The 25,653-nt window shown below is 46.4% G+C and overlaps 1 protein-coding gene across 1 annotated transcript in view; it reads right to left on the reverse strand.

Moving 5' to 3' along the window:
* Window positions 1–5,632: 5,632 nt before the first annotated feature.
* wwc1 (WW and C2 domain containing 1) overlaps window positions 5,633–25,653 on the reverse strand; it is a 37,596-nt gene continuing 17,575 nt past the window's right edge. The window contains exons 6-22 of the mRNA XM_005725455.1: window positions 22,707–22,836; window positions 19,075–19,221; window positions 18,730–18,800; window positions 18,180–18,425; window positions 16,507–16,596; window positions 14,967–15,622; window positions 12,815–12,932; window positions 12,460–12,630; window positions 11,825–12,017; window positions 11,547–11,639; window positions 10,954–11,003; window positions 10,635–10,833; window positions 10,233–10,403; window positions 10,064–10,156; window positions 8,800–9,030; window positions 8,480–8,598; window positions 5,633–8,372 (exon numbers count right to left, since the gene is read on the reverse strand). Of these exons, the coding sequence (XP_005725512.1) occupies window positions 8,306–8,372; window positions 8,480–8,598; window positions 8,800–9,030; window positions 10,064–10,156; window positions 10,233–10,403; window positions 10,635–10,833; window positions 10,954–11,003; window positions 11,547–11,639; window positions 11,825–12,017; window positions 12,460–12,630; window positions 12,815–12,932; window positions 14,967–15,622; window positions 16,507–16,596; window positions 18,180–18,425; window positions 18,730–18,800; window positions 19,075–19,221; window positions 22,707–22,836 (2,845 nt within the window). The 3' untranslated portion in view covers window positions 5,633–8,305. The remainder of the gene's footprint in view (window positions 8,373–8,479; window positions 8,599–8,799; window positions 9,031–10,063; window positions 10,157–10,232; window positions 10,404–10,634; window positions 10,834–10,953; window positions 11,004–11,546; window positions 11,640–11,824; window positions 12,018–12,459; window positions 12,631–12,814; window positions 12,933–14,966; window positions 15,623–16,506; window positions 16,597–18,179; window positions 18,426–18,729; window positions 18,801–19,074; window positions 19,222–22,706; window positions 22,837–25,653) is intronic.

Genomic DNA, 25,653 nt, shown 5'->3' on the forward strand with positions numbered 1-25,653 from the left:
TTTAAAGTCTAGCTCAGGTCGGGCTGGTGACACACCAACAAAGTGATAACGAAGCAGACCTGCAAGTCTTTAAAGCGCACATCGTTCACCAAAGCAAAACTGAAAGTATTTGTTTTACAATGTGCGCACAACAGCTGATGCAAGAAATGCTTTCATTGCAAACCAGAAAGACGAGCGCTCTTTAAGCTGCCATCAAACGTGTTTAAATACCTGGTAACAGCAACTATTTCAGAAAGGCCTTAAAGAGACACTGTTCAGAAGAATAAAGAAAGTTAGTTAAACTTCTGAATTATTGATGTTATCAGTTAGTATCAGAGGTTATTAATCAGGTTCAGCTGCTTTGGTGTTATTGACGTTAACCAGGTGCAACGATGAGGCAACGCTCGCCTGATCCGACTGAACGCCTCGGAGACGTTATGTTTCAGCCCGTCCAACGCCTCCAAACCTCGGACTGAGCACAAGCTCGCTGACGCCCTGGTTAGATATCCAGCATGATTTTTTCCCCACACCTTTGTGTTTGTGAAAACACACCTGATGTGTTTTCAAAGTGTATTAACACCTGCTTAATCTCCACTAGAGGGCAGCAAACACCACCTTAATGCTTAGATTTCAAGGTAAGGGCTGCTCATGTTTTTATATCAGATATTGGGTAAATGTGACATCATGTTTTTTCATATTGTGAAACATGCTAGTAAACAAACTGAGGCAGACTAACTGTAATTTAAAGGCTGCATGAAAAAATCCTCACATATGTGACTCTGCAGGTTAGTGCAGGATAAACAGGTTACTTTGCTGCAATGTGGTGGATTTAAAGTGGAGAACCGTGTGTGACTGGTGCACAGTGGCTGTGGGTTCATGGTCACAGTTAGCTTACATCAAGTGTAGCAGAGATTCATATAAAGTTTAGCTGATGATGCTGTGATTCTGACGTAGAAACACAGCATAAACAGTGTACTGTGGGTGTAGAGGATGGAAATCAGCCAGGACTACTATTGAAACATCTGCTCACATCTGGCTGACCTCAGTTGTGGACATCCACAGAGAGCAGCAGGTCAGCTGATCACAGCCTGTACACTAAGAAAATCTACTGGAGCTCTCAATAGAAATTATTATGAGTTGTGATTCTTTCCCCACACAGAGGCATGACAACGGATTCCTCCACCTGCTGAATCCACTTTAACGCCTGACTGGACACATTTTCCTGTTTAAACACAAAGTCACCCTCTACAATGTAGGTAACACAAAATACAGCTTTCTTCTATTTTCCTTATTTTTCTTCAGATTCAAACTACAATTAGAATTAAAAAGTTTCTATTCCCAACGACTGATATTATTTTATCATTATGTCAATAAAGCACAAGGTTCAGTAGCTTTGCATAAAAACAGGTGGTAAAAATGTCCTTCAAGCAGATACTTATACTTTCTTACTAGTACATTTCAAACTTGGTACTTTTTTTATTTTTAAAACAGGATTATCTGCACTTCTACTTAAGTACAGAATATGTCCTTACGGTGGGTGGGTGGGGTAATTTATTGATTCATATACATATCATATATCATAAAAGCTCCCAAAAAGTAATGTGAAATATTTATTTTTCTGAAAAATAAGTTTGATGCCAGGGTTAAGTAGAGAAAAATGTTCTCGCCAGACTCAATTTAAAAATCTTCCGATTTAACTCCTCCTTTCATTTTCAGTAGTCACTCATCTTTCTGGGCTCCACTGTGCACAGGTGATAGCCAATCACATCTGGTAAGTTCGGCATATATGTGACTTACAATAACGAAGCACAGCTCTTTAACAAGTAAAAACTCTTCATGCCATTCCTCCTTCATGCGCTGTCAAAGCAGTGTCCTCGAACAAATCAAAGGGACCTCCGACTACAACAAGACACGTTTGATTTAACAAACTTAACCCGAATTTGACACTAATGCATAGATATTCAATCGAAGCATGTCTGGTTTACTCGACACTGCACCTATTCAATAAAAAGCCAAAAAGTCTTAAATTAGTACTTTTTTTTCATTAAGTCTGGCAGAACTTTGGAATGTTGCTATCCGGCGGCAGGATGCGCATTTAGCCCTACAGCTCGCATTAACCGCTGACCTGTTGCTGCAGCCGGGCCGTGTACTCGGTCACAGGGTCTCCCATGTTCCTGAAGCTCTGCGGAGAAACTCTTCTGCCTGCTGGACTTGGAATCTCGTGGCTGACGAAATACAAACCGGAGGAAAGGAAGAAGCCCGTAACTTTACAGTCCACTTCCGGTGCCGGGGAGCGCTTCTTCCTCGCTGCATTGCGCCGGATTGAGAGCGCCTCCTGCTGTATCGGAGCGTCCAGGCGCGATTTCAGTGGATGTTTTAGCCAAAATGACTTTTATGTGTGTCATGTGGTAAGTATCACTAAAAACACAACCACTGGCACGATAAGACTTACAAAAGATACGAAGAATATAAGATGTTGGACTGGCATCAGTTAACAGACATGCATTTGCAGCAGTGTGATGTTGCACTGAATGTGCATGGTAGTATTACCAATTATAAATGTAAACAATATGAAATCAATTTGATGAATATATTAAAATATTAACCCTCTTGAGGCAGGCGTTGCCGATTTGCAACAGTTAAAAACTAACAACCTGATTACCTCACACACATATTTTATGAGTTTCTTTTACTCAGAAGTACCACTGCAGGACCTGGTTGTGCATAGCAACAAAAAACTTAATTTGAGCCTGAGAGGGTTAAAAAGATCAAATAGATGGTCTCAGGGGGATGTCATCCTCTCTCCTGCTGCTTGTTTGTGTGCGTAGTTTGATTTTTAGGTCAACTTACAAAGAGCTGCAGCTCTTAAACATTTTAACTTTTTTCTATCTACTAAATCAATGTATCACTGTTATCGATACGGTGTCAGAAAACGAGCACAATAAGCTGGTGTGTTTGCATGAAGAAAATCTTGGTCTTGAATCTCTTTACCTTTTACTTTGGTTGGAGAGTGACTGGTTTTGTCTCAGGATCAAATCTTTGCTTTTTTGTAGATGATGTGATTCCGCTCATATCAGCTCAACAATACAATGTATTTAAAAAAATAATTTAAAAAAATCACTTTTTTTCCTTCTCTCCAGTTAATGACTGGCATGTAGTCCTAAAATTGTCAGCATATAATAAAAGAAAAGGGCCCAAGTCCAGAACCCTGTGGTGTCCCACAGGAGTAATTAAGCTAATTAGACATGCAAGCCAACAATTTAATGCCAAGTTTTCAGATACCAGCATTTTAATAGTCATCTTGAAACCTCTTTTGATCATTAGGATTTCAGAGAAATAAAATTGCCTTTATCATCTCTGCTCTCATGGATTTCAGGTCAGAAAGAAAAACACACAACACACGAGTAGAAGAGAAGAACTTTTTTTATATGTTGTGAAACTACAAAACATATCGTTTGTTTTTTGTGCTGGTGAAATATTTACAACTCTGGTCGACAGTACAGTGTCTGAGAATAAAATTCACAGCTTTTCAGGACTCTTACGATAAAAAGGAAAAAGAAAAAAAAACAAAACAGGAAAAAAGTACCCCCCCTCCCCAAAAAAAAAAAATCACAGAAGTGCAATAAATACATGCAGTGTGTTTCTCGTAGCCGCCTGCAAACGCATCACCGGGTTTGAACAGATTCATCAGATAAAATAAACATAAAAGCACAAAAAAACCAAAGATGTGCCTACGTGATGAAGAAGAATCATTTGTGGCTAACAGCATTTGTTTTTAAAAAAAAACCTACATTCCTTCATCCAGATGTTTCAAATAAACGAGTCTTTTTTAATCAGAGGTTAACCGCTGAATTCCTATAGGTCCAATCTACTCGAGGAGACAGAGGACAAACAAAAAATGGCTAATATTAAAAAAATGAAAGTTCCTCCAAGTCTTCTTACACACCCACCGACGGCGGCTCGGTTGGACATTAAACAAAAACATCTCCAGAGCTGCAGTGAACCCGCTGCTCGCCCTGCAGCACGCCCAACTCCGTAACGTTCGTTCAGTTCTCAGTGCGAACAGTCGGCACAAACTGGAATCTACAGCTGATCTGCACTCTGAGAACAACGACGCATTTCTCGTTACCAGCTTTTTTTGATTCATAAAAAAAATACACCAGACGGCAAAAAAAAACATGCAAAAGCTCGAAGTGGTCTGATGAGCAAGTGTACGATTAAAAGTAACTTTTTGTAATTCCCCTCTGCAGACTAACTAAAATGTTCACCACCAGGGGGCAGTGTTTGCTGAATGAGTTGAGCCTTATTTCAATGATAAAAAATGCTCAGTGTGCAGATCAGGTCAAAGCAGCCGTTTCTTCATGTTGTCTTTAGTTAATTTTGGAACATTTACAGTATTTTTTTAAACCCTGAAATTTACATCAAGTACCTTAAAAAGAAAAAACAAAAAACACCTGGCTGCATCTTTACGGTGACATCAGCAGTCTGAGAGTAAACCAAGGGAAGTTTCAGGATGGTATTGACTGGCAGGTGTTAGCTTAGCTTTAGCACCACATGCTAGCAGCTCACTATTTCCAGCGTCTGATTTTCTGTCGTGCCGTAGCAGAGGGTAAAATTACAAAAACACCTCGTGACGAAGGGGTTTGAATCGTTTTACGTCAGAGGACGGGGATCAGCTTTTAAATCTTTGGTTTTGGTCTTTTTCACTGACTGTTCACACTGATGTCGGGCGATGGGGTCAGATTCACATCCTACCGAGGCTCTTTCAGAAGTCATTCGTGTCTCGTTATTTCAATCTTATTACATACATTCTAGAAAAATATATCTACTCCTACCTGGATGTGGTGGGACTATCTGACGCTTTAATGAGGACTGAAAACACTCACAGAGACTGGGCAGCAACAGGAAGTGGAGATGACGAAGGTAAACGGTCAAATTGGACAATATAAAAAAAACCTCAATCATTTCCTAGAGCTGCTGTTTCTCTACACAGAGTTAAAAAAAGAAGAAGAGAGAAACATCTGGAATGACAGCAGCAGCAGCAGCTTGGTTTTCGTCAGCTACGTTCTTCTTTACACGGGGAATGGAAACACGAAGAACAAAATGCACCGACACCATCAGCCTGGTGGCCCAGCAAGAAGGAAAGTCGGACATTCAATAGACAGCCGCTTATTTCTGCATTCAGCAGCTACAGAGTGACAACATCAGGCAGTCACAGGCACTTTAGTGACCATTCAAGGCCCAGCGTTCATTTTTAGCTCCATTTTTGGTCTCCACCACCTGAATAAATCATCTGCTCCATGTTCAGCAGGTAGTTTATAATCCCACATTTTGTAATAATAATCTAGAATTCACGTTAAATGTTTTCCATGTGAAGAATTTTCCACCTTTTAAATCGTTATTTTGGAGAAGACTTCCTGACACATGCCAGTATGGAGGATCAAAACCGCCAAAATAATAATGGAACAGCAAGCAAATTAATAAATAAATTACAAATGTAAAAAACAACAAAATTCTTCAACATTCAAGGCATTTACTGACCTTCCCTGTATTTCTGCATAAAATTAATTTAAAAATAATAACTCATGTCACATTTTACAAATTAATAAATACCTACATGTATTTATTTTTTCGAACATTTAATGTCATTTTATTATTCACTCAGTCACATATTTTGTTTATTTTGGCACCTTCAATCCTCCATATACTGAAAAGTAAAACATTTCCTGTGCCAGATTTCTGTTTGCTTGTTTATGTAAACACTACATTAAACATCAGTTTATATAGAACGTGTCAGGAGTCTTTGGGAGTGACGTTTTTCTAATATTTACCAACTCCGGAGGCTCTTTAGCTGCTCAATGCATCGATAAGTTCACTGAATGTGTCTTTCTCCTCGTTTCAGAGCTTCAAACAGACTGAAACGAGGAGAAAAACAGTTTAAATAACCAGCTGAGGAAAAAAAAGGCGACATGCTGAGTTTTGCTGGGGCACCACACTAACACCATCCAACAGTTTTAAGTGCAGAAGGTCCAGTTCTAATAGAACTGAATGCTTCACAAACATCCAGTTACAGGTGGAAACGTGAGGGCAGGAAGTCTGAAATTAAAACTGCAAAAACTGATCAGCCAATCAGAGAGAAGCGCAGGAGCTTACGAAGCAAAGCTGGACTTCCGTCTTCCTATTGGCTGACGACTCAGTTTTTTTTCAGTCGCTTCCAGTCAAACAATCATACGATCAATAACAAGTTCACAGTCATCAGAAATGCGTTTGAGATCACTTCCTGTTCCGACAATCAGAAATCGTTCCAGCGTGAGGCAAAGGTTTCCAGGCGTTTAACTTTCCAAAAACCCACATCAAGTTTTTCTTTTTTCAAACTTCTACCTCAACTTTCTTAAAGTGCAAACTACCCGATCAACTACCTGAGTGTTAGTGCGAGTTAGTGCTGTTTCTACACCGATGTGTTTGTGTGACGAGAGACGATGATTACGGATTACGCTCAGAATCTCCTCTGAGCTGCTATCGTGCGGCCACGCTGACGTGCTACGACCACCTGTGCCGTCAGCACGACGTCGCTCAGTTTACAGAAAACGTACAGTTTGTGCCAGTGTTTGAAGATGAAGATAATCCTTAAGATTTCAGTCCAGGTCAGTTTGGCAGTAAGTGTGGCAGCTTATTTTTAACTCTTCGACTCACAGAGAGCAGCTATGCTTTAATAACAGTTAAAAAAATCCTTCTTTATGGCACACTGGACCTCAGTGCAGCCGCTCAGTTAATCCTCTCTGTGAAGGAAGCTGTTTTAGCCCCTCCCCTTTGAGGAAGGCTTTCTTTTGGGTGGAGCCTGAGATGGCCATATTAGGGAAATCCCCTCTGTGTGACATCATATAGAACTAAGAGTAAAAAAAATGTGTTTGGACAGAATGTTGCAAAATGTTGCCGTCTTCCAGTCCTCTCGTGTATTTTAGTCCGTTTCACTGTTTACAGTACCATTTGTACATGGTACCAATTACTCCTGTATAGTATTTATGTTTATTAGTCTCTAATTCACTTTTTCTTCCTGACTCTTGTGCTGCTGTAACAGGTGAATTTCCTCAGTGATGGATGATTAATAATAAATATGCGACACACAGGAAACCTAAAGAAGTGCGGCGTTAGCTGAACACAAATGCTGCATTTTGGCTCTCTTCGCTCCAGTTTTGGTCTTTGTCACTTTAAAAATCCGGCTCTTATGTTCACAACATAAAAAAAGCAACTTTTAAGTGCCTCATTTTGCAATAAACTGTAGATTTAGTGCATTAAATCTCTTTATAAATGAGCCATAACATGTGATTTGTTGTCTTTTTGGCCTCTGGACTTTACTACGCCCTCCTTACAGTTTAACAGCGTAGTAAAAACCTATTTAATCGACACTGGGCCATAAAAAACTCAAAGGTATGTTTAAGGTTTAAACAGGCACATGAATGACAATTGGACATGATCCAAAAACTTTCTCCTGCCTGATTGGACGGGATATAATCTGAGGTTATTTAACTTTACTTAATCTTTATCGTCTCCTTAAAATGAATCTGACTGGATGCTTCCTGTTGAAATGCATCCTGGGAGTTGTAGCTGCCCTGCTCTAAGAAACAGCTGCTTGTTTTTTGTTCTGATCATTTAACCAGCAGAAACTTCACGTCTGTGTAGAAAATAACCTGACCTGGATTAAAAATCTTAAGGATTATAACTGCGGCGATTCGTCTGCACAAACATGTTTTAGTGTTTCACTGTTGTTGTGTAGGGAGAGCCGCATTTAAAAACAAACACAAAAATTAAACACTGTGCTGTTTGTCTGCTCAGAAAATACTCTAATAATAAAAAACTAATCCCACATCATCTGAAGGTCAATATTAAATATCTTCAAGCTGCAGCTGAATTTTCCTTTGAGTACCATTTTTGATTTTGTGCCATTTTCAGTACAAAAGTCTTCGTATGCTCATGTGTGACTGTATGATTCTGTGCTGGAATGATTTTAAACACCTACGAGTCTAAGAACAGCCGGTTAGTAACAGGAACAAAAACAAAAGTGGAAACGAGAATAAAAAAGGAAAAAACAAAAGCTCCAGCAGTGCTATCGCTAATTTACAAACAAAGACTATCCACATTAGAAATGCTGAGCTCTTTAAAATTACTCTCTCCACGGTTTCAAAGGTTTTTTCCTACTTATTATTATTATTATCAGTGTTATTATTATCATTTATTTTAATTCTTCATAATACCGCCAGACGTTTGCTTCGTCGGTGAGGGAACAGCAGGGAACGACTCCGGAAGGAAAATACTTTGAAATGCTTCTCTACACGTCGTCGGCCGGCAGGTCGGGGATGCAGGTCTTCGCTCGTGTGAAGAACGCCATCTTCTCTCTGAAACCACACACAGCAAACAGTGACATCATCATCGTGCGCGATGAGGTCGCCACCTTCAAACTGCCCCACGAATGAATCTGTGGTGGTGACGGTGCTTTTCGTACCTGAAGGTCTGCACCTCGGGGACCTCTTTGCGGCTCTGGCCTCTGATCTTGTGGACGTCCTTGGCTGCGGCCTTCATCATTTTCTCCACCCTCTTCTCCTGCTGCTGCTCCTCTCGAGTCTGAAGAGAACAAAAGCAGAGAGTTTTTATTCCAGCGGGACAACTATACTGTGACAGTAAAAAAAGAAAGAAAGCGCCCTCTGGAGGATTATCTGTTTCATCTGCACATTGAGAGCAAACGAGGACACAGACACTGATTTCACCATGTAACACGTGGACAGAGGCTCCACGGGAGGCCTGGACACTCGGCGGTAAGTTCACCTGTTTCTCGGCCTGCCTGAGGAGCAGCCGGAAGCGTTCGTCTTCTTGGACCCAGGCGGGCAGCTCTTTCTGGCCCTGCTGCCTCGCCTTCTCCAGCTGCGTCTTCAGCTCCCGCAGCACCCGCAGCTCCTGCGCCAGCCGAGCCTGCCGCGTCCGGGACACCTGCAGGTCCAGCTCCAGGTCCAGAGAGGTCCGCAGCAGCCCGTCCAGACCTTTAACGGGTACAGGAGGCTGAGAGAGGATGAAGGGGCGGAGTTAAGTGCCGAGGACAAAACACAAATTTGCTGGAAAATCATCGACTATGAACTGACGAGCTCTTAAAAATGTGACAGAGAATCTGACAGAAACTGAACGAGTGCAACAGTAACACCATCGACTTTCTGCCCGCTGCAGCACAAACTCACAACGTCACAGTGCTTCTGCTGCCTGGTTCTGTCAGTCAGACAGGCTGAGTTTGAGCCGAGGGCAAAGAAAGAAAATGCATAAAAAAACAAACCCAAAGCTAACAGAATCCAAACATCAGGGTGAGGCTGATCTAAACTTAACCAGGGCTGGACCACAGCTCGACGCACACAGTCCTGCTACGTCTGCGCAGGTTTAAGTGCAGCCATCAGCGATGAAGCCTGTAAAGTCCTCGATCTCTGGAGGGGGCTTAAAAGTCACCCGAGTGTTTAATAACACCTCGACCTATTTGCAAATACTGTCACCAACACCTGCTGCCGTGGAGCCCCGAGAGGCCGAAGCTGCTGCCTCGACTTTAAATGAATAGAAACTGGCAAATGTCAGCGCTGCATTAAACATTCAGACGGTCATTAAATATTAAGAGTCGCTTCACTGGGAGTCGTTAGGAGGTTTAAAGCCTCACAAAATGCAAATTGTCTTAATGCGGTCAGCAAATGTGAAGGTATTACTTTCAAGAAGTCGAGAAGCAGGAGGATCAGAAAGACGAGAGAAACCGCACCACTGAAGCTGAAACACGGGACCCGAGCGTCACAGGTGAAGGGGGAGGGGCTAAAATGGCTCATTATAGACAGTGCTGCACCGAAGCTCAGTATCAGATAAACTAGGATTATTATGAACTGTGAATCATGCAAAGCTACTTTAGCAGAGTTACTTGCTCAACAAATACCAACAAAGCTTCAATGACGAGTCTCACAAAGGAACTACTTTCTTTTGTCTACATCCGCCACACAAAGTAGGCGTGACGCTAGCTAATGTATAATGGTTCTGCAGTGATGCAGAGGTGAGGGGGCGGAGTCTTTACCCTCTTCATGCGCATGCTGCGTCTCTCGGAGGCGTTTCTGACAAACGGGGACTTCTTGGAGAGCGTGGAGCTGTCGCTGTCACTGCGGTTAATCTGCAAGGACAAAATCGAGCGTTTAATGAGGTCACAGCGTCACCATCGGCGCAAATCCTGCGTAGGTCTCACTTACCCTGCAGATGTACTGGCTCTGAGGTCCGGGCGAGAAGGTCTTGGAGCGGATGATGGTGTTGCCCCTCATGAAGGGGTTCTGCTGGCGGACGTCCGGGCGCCGCTCTTTGGGCCGAACCACGGAGCAGTGATGCAGCGACGGCAGGCTGTCCATGCTCGTCTCCTTGTTCACCTGTAGGAGAGAACCGCAGCGGTAACGAGGACGCTCACCGACCGAGGCGCCGTCACAGTGTTAGTTCTAAAACTGCTTCTGCTTAAAAACTAACTCGAAAAAGGTCCACTGGAACGGGAAGTGATTCTTCTTCTTCCCCTGCTTAAATGTCAGCGTTCCCAATTATCAGAGAAGAAGAACTCTAAACACAAAGCGGCTCGTTGACCTTTAAGCTGAAATAAATGGCGTTACCTTCTCTGTGATGGCGGCTGCCGCCACCGCCGTCGGAGGAGGAGGGGGTTTGGTCCCCTTCTCCTCATCTTCCTCCTCCTCTGCTTCCCATTGGCTGCTCTCGGGATAAAACTCATCCTCGTCCTTCAGAGGCCCCGCCCCCTCCGCGCCGTGCCCTTCGTCATCCTCGAACATGTCCGCCTCCAGAGGCTCGCCATGCCTGATGAAGACCAACCACAGACACTCGTTCTTACTCGCTACGCCACCATCGTCTTCCTCAGACTGAACACGAGGCTCGCTCATAGTTTGCATCACTCAGGTTTTCATCCTCAACACTCACCACTCGTCATCCTCAGGCCCTCCGGCTCGGTCGCCGCTGGAAACGCGAGTCTGAAACACAAACAGTTGCATCAGGACTTTTTAATCCTCCGATCACTTCAAACATTTTTTAGATCATTCAACAACGACATCCCCGTCACACTCGTAACACACACAGCATTTATGATTGTGCAGCAGTAGAATTCCTCTTATATCCCTACTGCAACCAACATGGCGTCTTACTTTCTATCCCTTTAATCTGATTTATGTATTTAGATTGAAGCTCGGTGATGGATATTCTATTCTATTCTATTGCATTCTATTCTGTCTCACTCACAGCTCCACCTTTAAAGACTTTTTGACCTTTTTATTGACTCGTGTATCAATTTAATGACAGAAATGTGTAAAATTGTAACTGTTACTTTTCCTCTTCCTTCTTCATGTGCGCACAAACGACTTATTATGATCAATATTTCCTCACAGGGACGTTAAACTCATGTTGTGACTCACTGAAAGCATCTAAATGTGAAAAAAGGACATCTGGGAACTAAAATGAGAAGAAAGAGGAAACGAAGCACGGCTCATTTCTGGGCCGCTCGCCGGGCTTCTGCTGACCTCGGGCAGGTAGACACGACTCAGCAGGTTGTACCACTTGGTGCACTTCTCCTCCGAACAGCTGACGTCAGCGAGGCTGATCTGAGCTCCCGCCTGCAGCGAGGAAGAGGAGGGAGTCAGAGAGAGCGTGAGCATGTATTAAACTGTGTGTGACAAGAACCTCGTTAACAGCTGATTAATTAACAGCTGATGACCTTTAACAAACAAACGGTGAGATCCTCGATGATTAGTGAACATTATCTTCTTTTTTTTACAGTGACGTACGAACTGAAACTAACCAGACACTCTTCGTGGCCCGACTTGCTGGTGTCGCACACGTCCACCCTCAGGGTCTTCTGCCGCAGTGCACTGTGGGATATCTGCATGCCAAACACCTCGTTGAACTCCACGGCGTCTCGAGGTGGCGAGCTGCGTGTTCGGAAGAGGCAGCGAGTGGCCTCCACGCAGGGAAGCACCGCCACGCGTACATACCTGCAGGAGGAAAGGGCAAAGGTCACGCGATGATGTCGCGATGTAAATTACAGACTGTACACTAAAGATAGACGTAGCCTCCATGGCATCAACCTCTGGTTTAGTTTTTTTACTTTGGAGAAAAAGTTTGTTTACTTTTTTATTAACTTTATTACTTCATCACCTAAAGGCGGAGCTAAAGGCGGAGCTAAAGGCGGAGCGGCTTGGCTGTGTTCTGGGATTATACTTACACGTATTTTAGTTTTCTAATGTTCATTATGATCTCAGTAAATAATCATTTTAGTTTTAGATCCGATTCCATAAAACTGCCTCGTAGAAAAGAAAAAAACGACCGTATTGAGTTTTTCTGTTGAGCGCCTCAAACACACGGCAGCGTGGCAGAGGCCATTAAACCTGCTGAGATACGTTCGAGGGACAGGAAACACAGACTGAGACTTCGTACATTTTCTGGTCGGTCGGCAGACAGAGGGCGCTGCAGTTGGACAGATGCACGACGTAGACGGTGAAGCGCCGGTCTCTGGCCTCGTAACGGAAGCCGAGCTGCACCTGAGGGCAGCCGGGCGCCAGGCGGTCCTCGTAGGAGCTCAGCAGGAGGTCAGCGGGGAGGCCGGGTCTGCGGGAAACAGCACGCAGAGTTATTTTAACCTCCAGCTGCAGTTATGGGAAATCCGTCCAATGCCACTCATTTATTAACAAACTGTAACTTTAAATTTCTGAAACAAAGAGCCAGACCAGGAAAAATAAAAGCGTAACAATACGAGGACAAACCTACGACCTCAAATGTAAAACCTTCGTACTTGCGCTCTGACGGCTCGTACACGCCACTGTCGCCGGCGACCGACTCGTCGGACACGGCCGAGGTCACCCCAATCTTCTTTGGCCCCGCCCCCGTCCCTCGCAGCTCGGAAGCTGAGCCTAAAAAAACCAAAAGAAGAGAAATAAATAAATAATTTGATGTGTAATTGTAATCTCCATCAGCTTTGCACGAGTCACAGTTCAAAATCATCCTTCAATAAAGCGCTGAAAAGCGGAAACAGCGACCACGTGTGGCGTCTTTGACTCCCGCTCGTGTTATTTATGTGCAAGTACAAAACTAAAACGTCCAAACTGTAGAGAAAAATGATGAAACCTGAACACGAGTCTATCTGATCCCTGAGCTGAGGTCAATGAAGTGAACCAATCAAACCTGGCCTGGAGCCGCACTGCAAACAACACATTCAAACTAATATAATCAATAATCTGTGGACTGCATGTGATGTGGACCTGAGAAAGGCTTCAGGCTCGTGTGGCTTCGACCTGATAAGAGCAGGAAACCAGACACCAGGTGCAGCTTTCACCTGAGCCTGACTCTCACTGCCGCTCTCTCATTAACCACACAAAGGTGCAACAAGCTGCAAAAAACGTAAACATGTAAAATAACAGCTTGTCTCTCGCAGCGGAGTTATTTCATATTTTAACTATTTAAGTGAAACTCAAATAAAGAAGTAAATGGGGGGAGGGAGATGAGGGTGGTAGGGGTCACATCCAGCAGAGATTTGGGGAATTTTTGCCCATAAAGCCCTCGTTGCTGGTCCCAGTCAGTCTGACATCAAGGCGGGACGTCTGCGAGCTCAGGTGCAGAAAGGGGCCCGGGAGGGGAGTGAAACGTGAAAACATCACATTCATCGACTCACTCGGTCCTAAAACAAACACGTCAGGCCCACAGGCCCCGCCTGATCCAAAACACAAGACAAGAAGTGTCCTTCTAAACCCTGAAAATGTTGCTCTCTCCGGCATTTATGACGTTACGAGGGATCAGAAATAAGAACTGATCAATACACCGGCACCAGGCTATCAGCTGATATCGATATCGTATTAGCATCAATAACAGCCGATAAAAAAAAAAAAGTAAGAGTAGAAGAAGAAACGGGAGAAACATGCGTGAACCGTGTTACAGGTGTTGATGTTGCATAATTTGTCCTGTAGAGGGCGCCCTGCTGCTGCAGGCTGGCACAGCGTAAACGAGCAAACGAGTAATCCAGCAAAACAGGATTAAACCCAGAAAAGACTCGTTAATAACGACACTAACAAGCGTCAGGCAAAGATGTTTGTGTTTTATGTCCCTGAAATGTCCCACATATCCAATGTTTTAGTCGCCAAATACAAACGTCAGCCTAAAAATCCTGCATCTGTCGGCCGCATCAGAAATACAGGAAAAAACCAAATGATTGTACTGAGAGAGGATGTAGGAGGAGAAGATGAAATATCAGAAAAAGTCTTTTTTTAAAGACTGAACTGATTTACCTGGAAAAAAGTTTTTCAATTATTTCGTTTTAAAATGAATAAAAGTCAAAATTATACCTGAAAAATGAAACTGGAGCAATGAAGCGATCACAGCGATCACGTCTCCTGATGCAGAGAACGAGCTTCAGACTGAACAGCTGCAACCCTAAACCCTCCAGACCTTCACCTCCACCCTCCTCATCGCTGCCAGCAGCCGTCAGGTGTCACACACAGTATTAGATTCCTCATCACGCACACTGAGAGGAGGAGGAGGATTCCTGGAGTCGGGCTTTCTAATAAAGCTTTTTCTCTGAAGTCAAGAGCGGCCTCTGTCACAGCGACTCGTTCCTGACTATGTTTTACAAGTCAGACCTGACTGCTGAGCGGCTGAGAGGCTCCTCAGGTCTGATGAAGAGTCACGTTTCCACTCAAACACGCAGCTTTCATTCTAGTTTCTGATGGCGGGCGGTTATAAAGACGGCTCGCTGTCACCTTAGCAACACTGAGGATTAAAAGCGTTCGTCCTCAGTGAGATGAAGACGTGCTTCCAGTTTTTGAAGCCTGAGGAGTTCGTGTGATTGCTGATGCAGCAGGACTCAAAGTGAAACCAGAATCAGTGACTGGGATCAACAACGACTAAAAACATCAGACAGATCGTGCTGTGTAATCGTGCTGCTTCCTGTTTACCTTTGACCTCCTCGCCCAGCCTGCCGTGGTGGTTCTGCTTCTCCTCCGGACCTCCCTGCTCCTCCTGACGCTGCTCCTCAGAGTCCAGCCTGAGCTCCAGCTCGGCCAGCCTGCTGTGGAGCTCCAGGTCGAGGCCCAACCCGGAGCCCCCCGACTGGCCCGCGAACGTCTCGCCTGACAGGAAGGTAGCGTCCGTGACCAGGGGCGAGCACGGCGGAGACAGCGAGGAGAGAGACGAGCGCGGGGATAAGGAGTTCATTGAGCGCGGGGTTTCTGACAGTTTGAGGGCCTGGATCCTGGAAGGCTCCGCCCCCACGCCAGCCCCTGTGCCTCCTCCAGCGTCTCCTCCGGTGCCTCCCGACTTGCTCTGGGGTCTCCCGGCGTCTTTCGTGCCGCTGCCGGTCACCACCTCGTGCTCGTGTATGGTGGTGATGGAGCTGGAGGGCCGGTACCCTCCCTGGACGCCCTCCTGCAGGAGGCTGTCCAGCTTGTTCTGGAAGTCCGGGTCGGCCAGCTCCGGCTGCTCCAGGTAGATGTCGGTGAAGCTGAGGGAGGAGGTGGAGCCAAGGCTGGAGGTGGTGGCCAGCGAGCCGCGGCTGGAGGTCAGAGAGCCTCGACTGCTGCCGGACGAACAGGAGAGGGTGCTGGCCGACAGGCTGAGGAGGAAGAGGGAGGAAGTTAACCACAGACACAGTGACGCGTGAGTCGGCCGATCGGTGCAATCGTGTCAACGCTGGAGCGCGAGTCTGTTCACCTGCATCTACAAACACAAGTTTGTTTCTCGTATCTGCGGCGCTACGTCTCAAACGTTAAACCGCTGCTCGGCTTCATTATGATTTCAAAAACATATTTAAAGAGTCTTGGTTGACGTTTGTTTGCTTTGCTTCTTTTCTTTGAATAATTGAAACGACTCCAGCTCAAGCTAATTAAAGCGTGACGGCTCGTTGACCCGGACGCGGCGCACTTCCTGTCCTGTTACAGCCACCAAACTCGGGAGGAGACGGAGAAGCCGACAACGCTCAGCTTGTGGTGTTGAGCTTCTTACGGCACTGATTTTAAAAAGAGCAGAATAACAACACAAACGCTTTCATCTGTGGGAAACGTTCGGCCGCTAAAGGTCAAATATTTCCATCTGTCGACCGCCCGCTGAGAGCGAGCAGAGAGAAATCTGTCCCACTAACGAGAAACAAACCACGACACAAACATTTAACAAAAACACTTCTGCTCCACTGATCCACATCATTTTTCTGCATCCTTATTTCTACTTCATGTCTTTTTATAAATAAGGTCTTAAAATGAGCGACACAGAGTCCGTTTTACGTTCCCTTATTTAACGCACTTTTATGTACTTCCTGTTATTTCTGCCCATTTGGTTTAACATATTCAATGCCTGATTCTGTCTTGAGCCTTTATTTTGAAAAAAAAACTGGAAACTGAAACTTCAGTCTCACTTCTGCAGATTCTTCCATCATTCTCTGAGTAATCGTAAACTTTAAAGACGTGTTAATTATCTTTAATGAGCTCAACGAGAAGCACGAACCTCTTGAGCTGCGTGTGCAGCATGGTGGCGAGGCGAACGTTCTCCTCCAGCTCTCTGACCAGCTTGTTCCTCTTGCAGTGAAGACGAAGCCTGAAACAACAAGAACACAAAGACGCAGTTTAGTTTCTGCAGTACAGAAACAAATCGATGCCGACAGCAGCTCCTGAACGCCACACAAGCTGCAGCAGTTAAGGAGATCTACAGCCTCGGTGCAAACAGACGTCTCCCTTTTACACATTTTTATTTAAACCTCTGACTCCTCGCCATCAGGATCAGGACACCATGGAGACACCGCCATCTTCTCTCCGCATGTTAACAACCCCTGCAGCAGGGTGAAGTCCTCCCCGAGGCCGCTTACAGCAGGTCGAGGTCTTTCTCCGTCCTCTCGCCACCGTCTTATCACAATAAAGCTAGGACATCTTTTATTTACAGTGTGTGCTTCTCCACCAAAGGCATTCAGATAGTTTTAACTAGTTTTAACTAGTTTTTATTAGTAAATGTGCATTAAGGACAGGAGCTGCAGAAACCCTGCTGTCCACATGGAGGCAGACCTGAGCAACACTCAGACTGAACCGCCCAAAATCTTTAAACCAGAACCTGCAAGTGTGTGTGTGTGTGTGTGTGTGTGTGTGTGTGTGTGTGTGTGTGTGTGTGTGTGTGTGTGTGTGTGTGTGTGTGTGTGTAAAGGGGGGGAAGGTGGACTAAAAGAGGTTCTTGTTCTTTGTGTAGCCTCTCAGGTTACAGGAACAGGAGACGCGACACAAAGAGAGTCTGAGCTCAGGTAGAGTCTGACCTGAACAGGAACAACAGGAGTCCTGTTGGAGGAGGAGGAGGGGGGAGGGGGTGTCTGTGGTATTCAGGAAATGTGAAAGTGGTGCTACGAGGCTAGGAGGGATGCAAGGGACTGATGAGGAGGAGGAGGAGGAGATTCTTCATGCTCCTTGGGGAGGGCTGACGTCTGTAAAGGTCAGCTGCATCACCAGCTGGTAAGGACATAATGACGCTGTTTACACACACCTGTCATCACCTCTGACCTCCTTTACGCTGCAGCTGCTTTTTAGTTTCTGCAGATGCGTTCAGGAACTGAACCAGCAGGTGATTGATGAGGCGCTGCCGTACCATCGGGCTCTTCGTACAGGTCGCCACCGCGGATCGGTTCCCGGCCCCGCACCCTCTGCAAGTGCACGAGGTTCCTCATCGCTGCACCGTGCATGACGAGCAAAGGTAAATCACTCCACGCTGGAGTTGCATAACACACTGAAGCTTGCAACTTTGTGCTTTTTATACCGCCTCCAGATTACAGGAGGTACACCGAGGGAACCGCACTCACAGCGAGTCCTGCTGCAGCAAACCACAGGAGGAGGAACGGTTACCAGAGCACGGCGAGAAAATACAAACGTCACACAGCAGGACGCTGACAACCTGCAGAGTATAACCTGCAAACCCAGACGCTCCCTGAACGCATCACATACAAACAAAGTTTTGGTAAAGTGCGTTTTCACACTAACGACTGGAACCGAACCCTGGTTCTAAAAGTCAGGAAAAAATGAAAGCCGCGGTGTCAGGGCGACGTTTCCCACGTGTGAGTAGTTTCTCTGGGTTTTGAACTGTGATTTGTAGCATCAGCGCTCACCCTGCAGCACACGTTCTCATTACAGTCGTACATTAATCACCTTTCGGTCAGCGCCTTGCTCTGGTTGTCTCTGGCGGCCTGCAGGTCTCGCTCCAGCCGCTTCTTCTCGGACTCCAGCTTCTCTGCGTCGTTGGGCTGCAGCCGCTGCCGCGGGCTGATGTACTGCAGCTCCTTCAGAAGCTCCTCCTTCTCGTTGATGAGGATGAGGCGGTCCCGCTCCGGGTCCAGCAGCCCCGGCCACGCCTCGCTGTCCAGTTTGGCGATCTGCACCTCGATGGTGGCGATCCTGGGAGAGGAAACGAAGGAAACAGTTTCAGCTTTTTCAACAGAAATCGTCGTTCCAGCCGTAAACAAACGTAACACTTTAAAATCCCCTTTAAGCCCAGAATCAGGCAGATTATCAGGAGCAAACAGACTTTAAATGCACCGCGACGTCTCGCTAGTTTGATTATTTCTCACATTTTTGTGCTGAAGATCAGACTTTTTCATCTCAGAGATTCTGAGGGGTTTCCTTCTAGTATCCACCTCCAGCCTCATCATTATCTAAGCTCTACATTTGAATCAGCTGACAGTGAGAGACAGACGGTTACCTTCTCTTGGCCTCCTCGTACTTCAGGCTCACACGAACCTTCTCGGCCAGTTTGTTGCTGCTGGTCATGAACTGAATGAAAACAAACGAAACAGCACGATGGAGGTTAAAACTCAACGTTTTACTGTCAACACTCATTGAAAACTGTGGACAGTGTGAGATTCCACTTCCACTAATGTTCCACAACAACAGCGTTCGACCATCTTGACACACCAAAGAAGAAGAAAATAATAAAAAAACTAGCTGTGGAGTTATAAGTACGCTGGATTATATCTGACAATTAATTATGGCGAACAGTCATAATCAACGAGTTCGTGCGCTGCACGCGCTCCGGCTCGGGGCTTACCTCGGCGGGGATGTCAGTCTGCGAGCTGGCGTCGGAGTAGAGCCGCGGGATGGACAGGTCGGAGTTTGCAAGCGAGGTGCTGCTGCCCCACAGCTCCTGCTGCGAGCCCGAGTCCAGCCGGAAGCCGTCCTTCAGCACCGCCAGTTTCTGCAGGAACACGAGACAAACAGAGAGGGCGCCGAAGGTCACAGCACGAACCGCAGCGAGGAAAGAGGCGCAGAATCACGACAGCATCCCAGAACGCTTAACAGCCACCATCATCATTATTGTTACTACTATAAACCTTTAAAACCTGTGCATATATTAAGTGAATTACAATTTATATTTGTGACTTATTACATTATTTCAGTATAAAAATCACAGAAATAAGACCATCGGATTCCACCTGCGTGAGGGTGTCAGTCAAATGTTTGTGAGCCCGACATTCCTTTCAAATGCTCTGACCTTTGCCCTCGAGTCGTATTCGATCATCGAGGAACTGAAGCTGAGAATCATTTATGAACTGCAGCCTGTTTGCACAGAGCCACTCAGTGAAAGGCGCTCAGGGCAAAGGGCAGCCGTGAAGGAGCGACTCCTGAAAGTGAAAAAGGAGACGCTGCTTCTGTGTTTGCGCTGCAGCCGCCAAAGCCGCCGCGTTCCCTTTCATCTTTACGACCACGATGAAGTCTGCGGTTGGTTTTGAAGTGTGCTGAGGATTGCAGCTTATCCCCGCTTTTATATGGAGCAGAAAAATAACACTACACCTCCATCATTACAGCATTTACAGTCCCACAGTTTTATCTGCAGCTCCATTAACGCGTGAAACGCTTTAAATCAGCTTCTCTGCAGATCTGTCAGCTGAATGTTGGTGCTACCAAATCTCCAGTTTAACCACCTCCCGAAGGCGTTGGACTGGATTCAGATGTGGGGACTGAGGAGGTCACTGATCTCCTGCACCGTCCTCCTGCAATCAGCCGTGAAGAGCCGAGAACAAACCAACACGACCGGACGACTGGGCGGGACTGAGGTATCCAACGAGTGCCAGGTTACACAGAGCAGTTCAGGCGAGTGTGGCCTGTCAGTGGTATCACTTCCTTCATCCTCCAGGACCTGCATACTCTCCCCACATGAGGCCGAGCATTGTGGTGCAGCTGGAGGAACCCAGGACCCACTGCACCAGCGTGGGATCTCCATGGACCTGCCTCCCCAGACCTTCACTGATCCACCAAACCGGTCACGCTGAACGACGGTACAGGCAGCGGAGCGTTCTGCAGACCCTCCCACGTCTGACACATGTGCTCAGGGTGTGGCCTCTGCAGGGTCCAGGTCACCTCACGCTAACAGCAGCGAAAAGACATCAGTGTGAAACGGTCCCTGTGGGGTTTGTGTCATCATTGCCTCTCTGGTGCACCTTGTTAACGTCATTCAGGCCAAAGCAGCTGAACCTGATCAACACCCCCCTCTGATACCAACTGATGACATCAGACTTCATGCAGTACTCCGATAGAACAGGGTTCCTTTAATATTTGTGTATATACTCATATTCAGAAATAAATGTGTGGTTGTTGACATGCAGATATACGATGTGAACACACAGGAACAGACAGCCTGACAGACGGAGCTGTCAGCTGCAGATGGTAGAGGGGGAGGAGGAGGAGGGAGACGGACAGAAGGAGGAAGGCAGCAGATTATTTATTATTGAAGACACTTTCCTCCTCCTACCTCCGAAGCAATCTGCAGTCACAGCACACCTGACGGTTTCCATCTTTATGTGCGTCGCAGTGAATTTTTACAATGATGCACTTCAAATGCAGACGGCAGACGCACACGTCTGCACCCTCAGCTCCGTAAATTACCACCGCATACGTTTTCAAGTCGTTGCATCAGAGCCCAAAAAACGACACATCAAACACTCGAAGTTCGTCTCAGTGCACACCTGTAAACAAACCCTCATCCTCTTCATGCAACTTTAATCCCCCTGCAGCCGTGGAGGAAATATGGACAAGTTAATGCTGTAATGAAAGGACGTGGAGGAGCGAATGGGTGCCGGGAGATACCGGCGTAGGTCGCCATGAGGCCGTCATTCATGCAAAACAGAGAGCTGCAAACTGAAGCTGCGGGAGAAGAAAAGCAGACCGAGCGGCCTTTAAACGGCTCGACACACATGACGGCCTGCAGGCTTTTTAAAAGTCACTTCAGCGTGAGTCACTGTGTACATAAGATACAGTACATGAAAACAAGATAACAGAGAGCCTGGAGCTGAAGCTACACTTCAGGACTCGAAACCTCTTTAAAAATGCCTTAGATTAAAATTAGGATCAACTTTTTGTGCAAACTCTGATACCAGTTTAATATTAACAGCGAGGAAGAATGAAAGCTTTGTTCACGTTAACGATAATTAAACACGTCCGTTTGCTCCTCGAGCATTTCAGCAGCAGCTTTAACCACCGACTTCTCCGCGAGTCAACCGAGCTTTCCATCTCTGTAATCCAGCTCGCCGTCTTCTTTTTACCTTCAGGTTCCTGCCGCCGTTATCACCCCGGTCCCGTGATCCAACGGGTGGATCGCGGTCCAGATCTGGACGCAGGCGCCCATCTTTACAGGCCCAAGTTATTTTAATCTTTTGTCTTTATGTTGGTGTACGTACAGACGAAACACAGACCGATGCTTTCTAACTGTGTCCATGTGATGCTGCTCGGCCAATCACATCAGTTACAGAGTGAAAACAGAAAAACAGGAAGCAGCTGAGCTAGTTCACTGTAAATGCATGAATAAAACCTTAGAGGAGCCTCTCCTCATCATTTAAATGTATGTTCTTTGTTGTATTTGACAGCTCGACTGCACGCAGACACTGAATTCTTTAAGGCGGTTTTTCTCTAACCGGACCTCCTTAAATCGTAGCTGGATCCCCTTCCTTTGGCCGATCTGGGTCTAACCCTCAGACGCTTGTATTTTTAATGCTTTACGTGAGCGCTGATGTTTCGTACCAGCCCGACGTTGCCTCGCGGTTTTAACGGCGTCAGTCTCCCCCACTCAAAACCTGTCGCGATGACGTAAACAGCTGCACCGCAGACGTTCTCTTACAGAGTGAGAAATGCCAATCACGTTACTGCGATACAGAATGACACCTGATCGTTTTTTTATCGATGCCTTTGACTGAACTCACACGGCGTCTGCTCCACGAACACTTTAAGACCATCGCCTCTGTCCTGGTCATCATGTGACACACGTGCACAGCTGTAAGATGAACATACACGATGCTCCCAGCTCGTCTAAACTGAACTCAAACCTTTAACCAAGCCAAGCAAGGTCCTGCGTCCAAAAGTTCAGCTGCACATTAACATCGAGTGCCCTCCTGTCGATGAACGAAAGGAGGAAGAAAGACGGTCCAAACGCCGGCGTGAAGCACATAGAATCAAGGTAGCTCTGTGGTTTTATTTTGAAAGGTCACACTCTGCTGAAACATCCTCACAGCTGTCTGATGTTTTTAACCGTTTATTGGTCCAAACTGCTTCTTCACGCAGGTCGAGGTAGATTTATCATCTCTCCAGACGTCCCAGAGTAACTGTTAAGTCTTAAATAAGCCATAAATTACACGTGAAGCCTGCTGAGAGTGTAAATGTGAGAAGTCCAGGCTTCCAACCCAGCTTTACCTGCATGAGCTCCTGCTTCTCCTTCTCCCCGGAGCTGATGGCGTCGCGGATGGAGCGCACCTCGCTGAGGATGGCCTGGGCCTCCTGCAGCCTGTAACCGGACGGGCTGTTGGACACCTTCTGGTCGATCCTGGAGGAGGAAGAGAAAGAGGAGGAGGTCAGTTAGGATTCAGATTCAAAACCACGTGAGCAGATGTTTGTTCACTTAGCAGCGCTTTGATACAGGGCCAGAGGAAGCTGCTCAGCGCGAGCACGTCACTCAGCAGTCTTCTCGCCTTCGTGGTTTCCAGTAAAAACACGTCATTCAACATCTATCGGCTCTGACTTTTTACTCTTTGTGGCGGAGCGATACACATCGAGTGTAAATGTCAGGGACGAGGTTTGGATTCCACTCATGACTGTAAATCGAGCTCCGATGAACCGAGCTTTGATTTTTCCCCCAGTTTCGGGTACGTCGCGCCCCACAGGTGACCTCAAGTGAGTCAGAACTGAGGAAGCCGACAGGGCCGCGTTCTGACATTAAATCGGGATAATTGTGTGGAAATACGGTCAGGATGTTCTCCCACAGCCGTCCTTTCTCACGGGCATCACAAGCTCAAACGCAACCTTACTGCCCTGCAAAAAATACCATTTACTACGCCATAAATGTGCAACAGTCTTGTATAATTTAGATGGATTCATGAATCCCACGCCTTGTTTCAGATTAAAAGACTCTTCCAGCTCTACTGGTGAACTCATAACTGTCACTGGTATGAATGAGTCACCAGTTTATCAGCCAACGTGTAATCAGGCTGTTGACTACATCAAACCCTCTGCAGGAAATGGTGTGCGGTTTAGGCCCAGGAGCGTCGACCTGGACAGACACGCACGCGCCTCCGGTGGCCGGTCTCTGAATCGCTCAGGGAGGCGGATGAGGTCCAAGCTTCGCCTCGCTGGGTTTTTATTTGTTTCTGTTTGTTTTTGCTGTGAAACAGCTGATGGGACAGATGTTTTCAGGACGCGAGTGAGTGTTTAATCCCTCCTCTAATCGGCCCACAGACCTTTCAAATATGATGGATGATTTATTCTATATTTTAATGAGAAATTAAAAATAACAACACGCTCAGTCGTGGTTGATATTTTAAAAACCGAGCAGTCAGTGGAACGTGTCAGTAATTCCAACTCTAACTACGACGAGGGTCGACTGTTGCTTCAGGTGAGACGCAGGATCCCTGTCACGGCTGCCAGTGCAGCTTGGCTGCGCTCGGAGGCGGCGGCAGCAGCCGTGTAAAGCCCGTCATCGGTAAGTCATGCATGCATCTGAACAACCGGCCCGTCCACATTCTTCAGAGAGGGAAGAGGGGAGGGAGGATCGGGCCGAGAGGGAGCGAGCGAGCGAGGGACAAAACAAGGTAGAGCAGGAATGAGGAAGCGAGCAGGGAGGGAGGCACTTGTCTGTAACAGGCCGAGGGGACGAGTAATCCTCTGAAATCCCTCTCAGACATGGACTCATGTTCACTGAAAGCAGCGCTTCAGATCTAAACGTGCACACACACACACACACACACACAGATATATAATTTATACAGGAGGGGGAGGTGCCCTCTGGGTTTTTATGGTCGAGGGAGGTCACCTGGACCTGGTCATCAGCAGGTCCTGCTCCCGTTTGGGTAAACACGCCTGACACATGTGACCTCAGACTCACGTCCGCACTGAAACCCGAGTCCTGTCAGACGAGGGCGGGCAGCTCATGAAAATCACTGCGTTTGGTAAGTAGTGTAGTATATTAATCAGCTGTAATCTTTAGGCTCCACCTTTAATACCAAATATAACAACACGTACTTCAATTTACTGAACAGCCATTTATCAATAAACTGAACACATGTATTCAGATTAATCACTTCATATATTTGGACTATTCTCCTTTCAGCTCAGTGTGAAGCTGAAACATCGATAAAAATTAATCTCTGTCTAATTTACAATCGCAGGCACATCTGCGAGGTTTCCCTCCATGTTAACAGATTATATTATAATCCTCTACGAGAGCAGGGATGTTGGGCACCTGTCACATCAGCCCTGCCACTTTGTCTCAGCCGGTCTCTGTATTATGACAGACTGGATCAAAGAGCGGTCGCAGACCTGCTGCCGTCTACAACATCCTGGACTTCTGTTTTCCTGAGTGTGCCTGAAGTGTTCAGAAGAAATCAAATCTTTTTCCTTCGTGCTAAAAAATGTGATTTCACGTCAAAACGATCCCAGTCCAGTGTTTTTCTCCTTTAAACATCCAGATTTGTGTGTAATGTTGATGTTTGATGGGACAGCCTGGTTGTTGAGCTTGTGCAGGAGCTACAGGTGGATCTGCTGCGAGGCCTCGTTTCCATTTTTCAGAGCGCGGTCCAATGAACGAAGCTAAACTCAAGTCCCGGGAAGCCTGCGTTTACTTTTGGGTTTACATTTTTCTCTCTTTTTTTGCTCGTAAACTTTCACTCTCGTGTGCGGCAGTGAAAACTTATCAGGAGCCGAGCATGTGGCTGCATTCCAGTCTGAGCCGGGGGGGGATTGGCTGTCCGGACGCCGTCTGCGTAGCGAGTGGAGCGGGAGGGGAAAGTCGCGGAGGAATGCCGTCCGACCGCTCGCTCTTTAATCCTCCTGACACTCTCACTGTGCCGTGAGGGGCAAGACAAACAGACCCAACATTCCTGTTCGCACACAGAGGGAAAAAAGCCTCGGCCACTTTAAGTTCATATTCGGAGGGGTGGAAGCAGGTCAGAGGCGAGCGCTCACATCTGCATTGTTCCTGATAGAGTTTAACGATCAGAAGGAATGTGTGATATCAGCCGAGGCGATAAGCGGCGGCTCATTTACACCACTTCAATCTCCACTTTCACGTTTACAGTTAGACACACACACACACACACACACACACACACACACACACACACACACACACACACACACACACACACAC

The sequence above is a fragment of the Pundamilia nyererei genome, unplaced genomic scaffold (assembly GCF_000239375.1).
Source record: "Pundamilia nyererei isolate P.nyererei 1_Seehausen unplaced genomic scaffold, PunNye1.0 scaffold00015, whole genome shotgun sequence".
NCBI lineage: Eukaryota > Metazoa > Chordata > Actinopteri > Cichliformes > Cichlidae > Pundamilia > Pundamilia nyererei.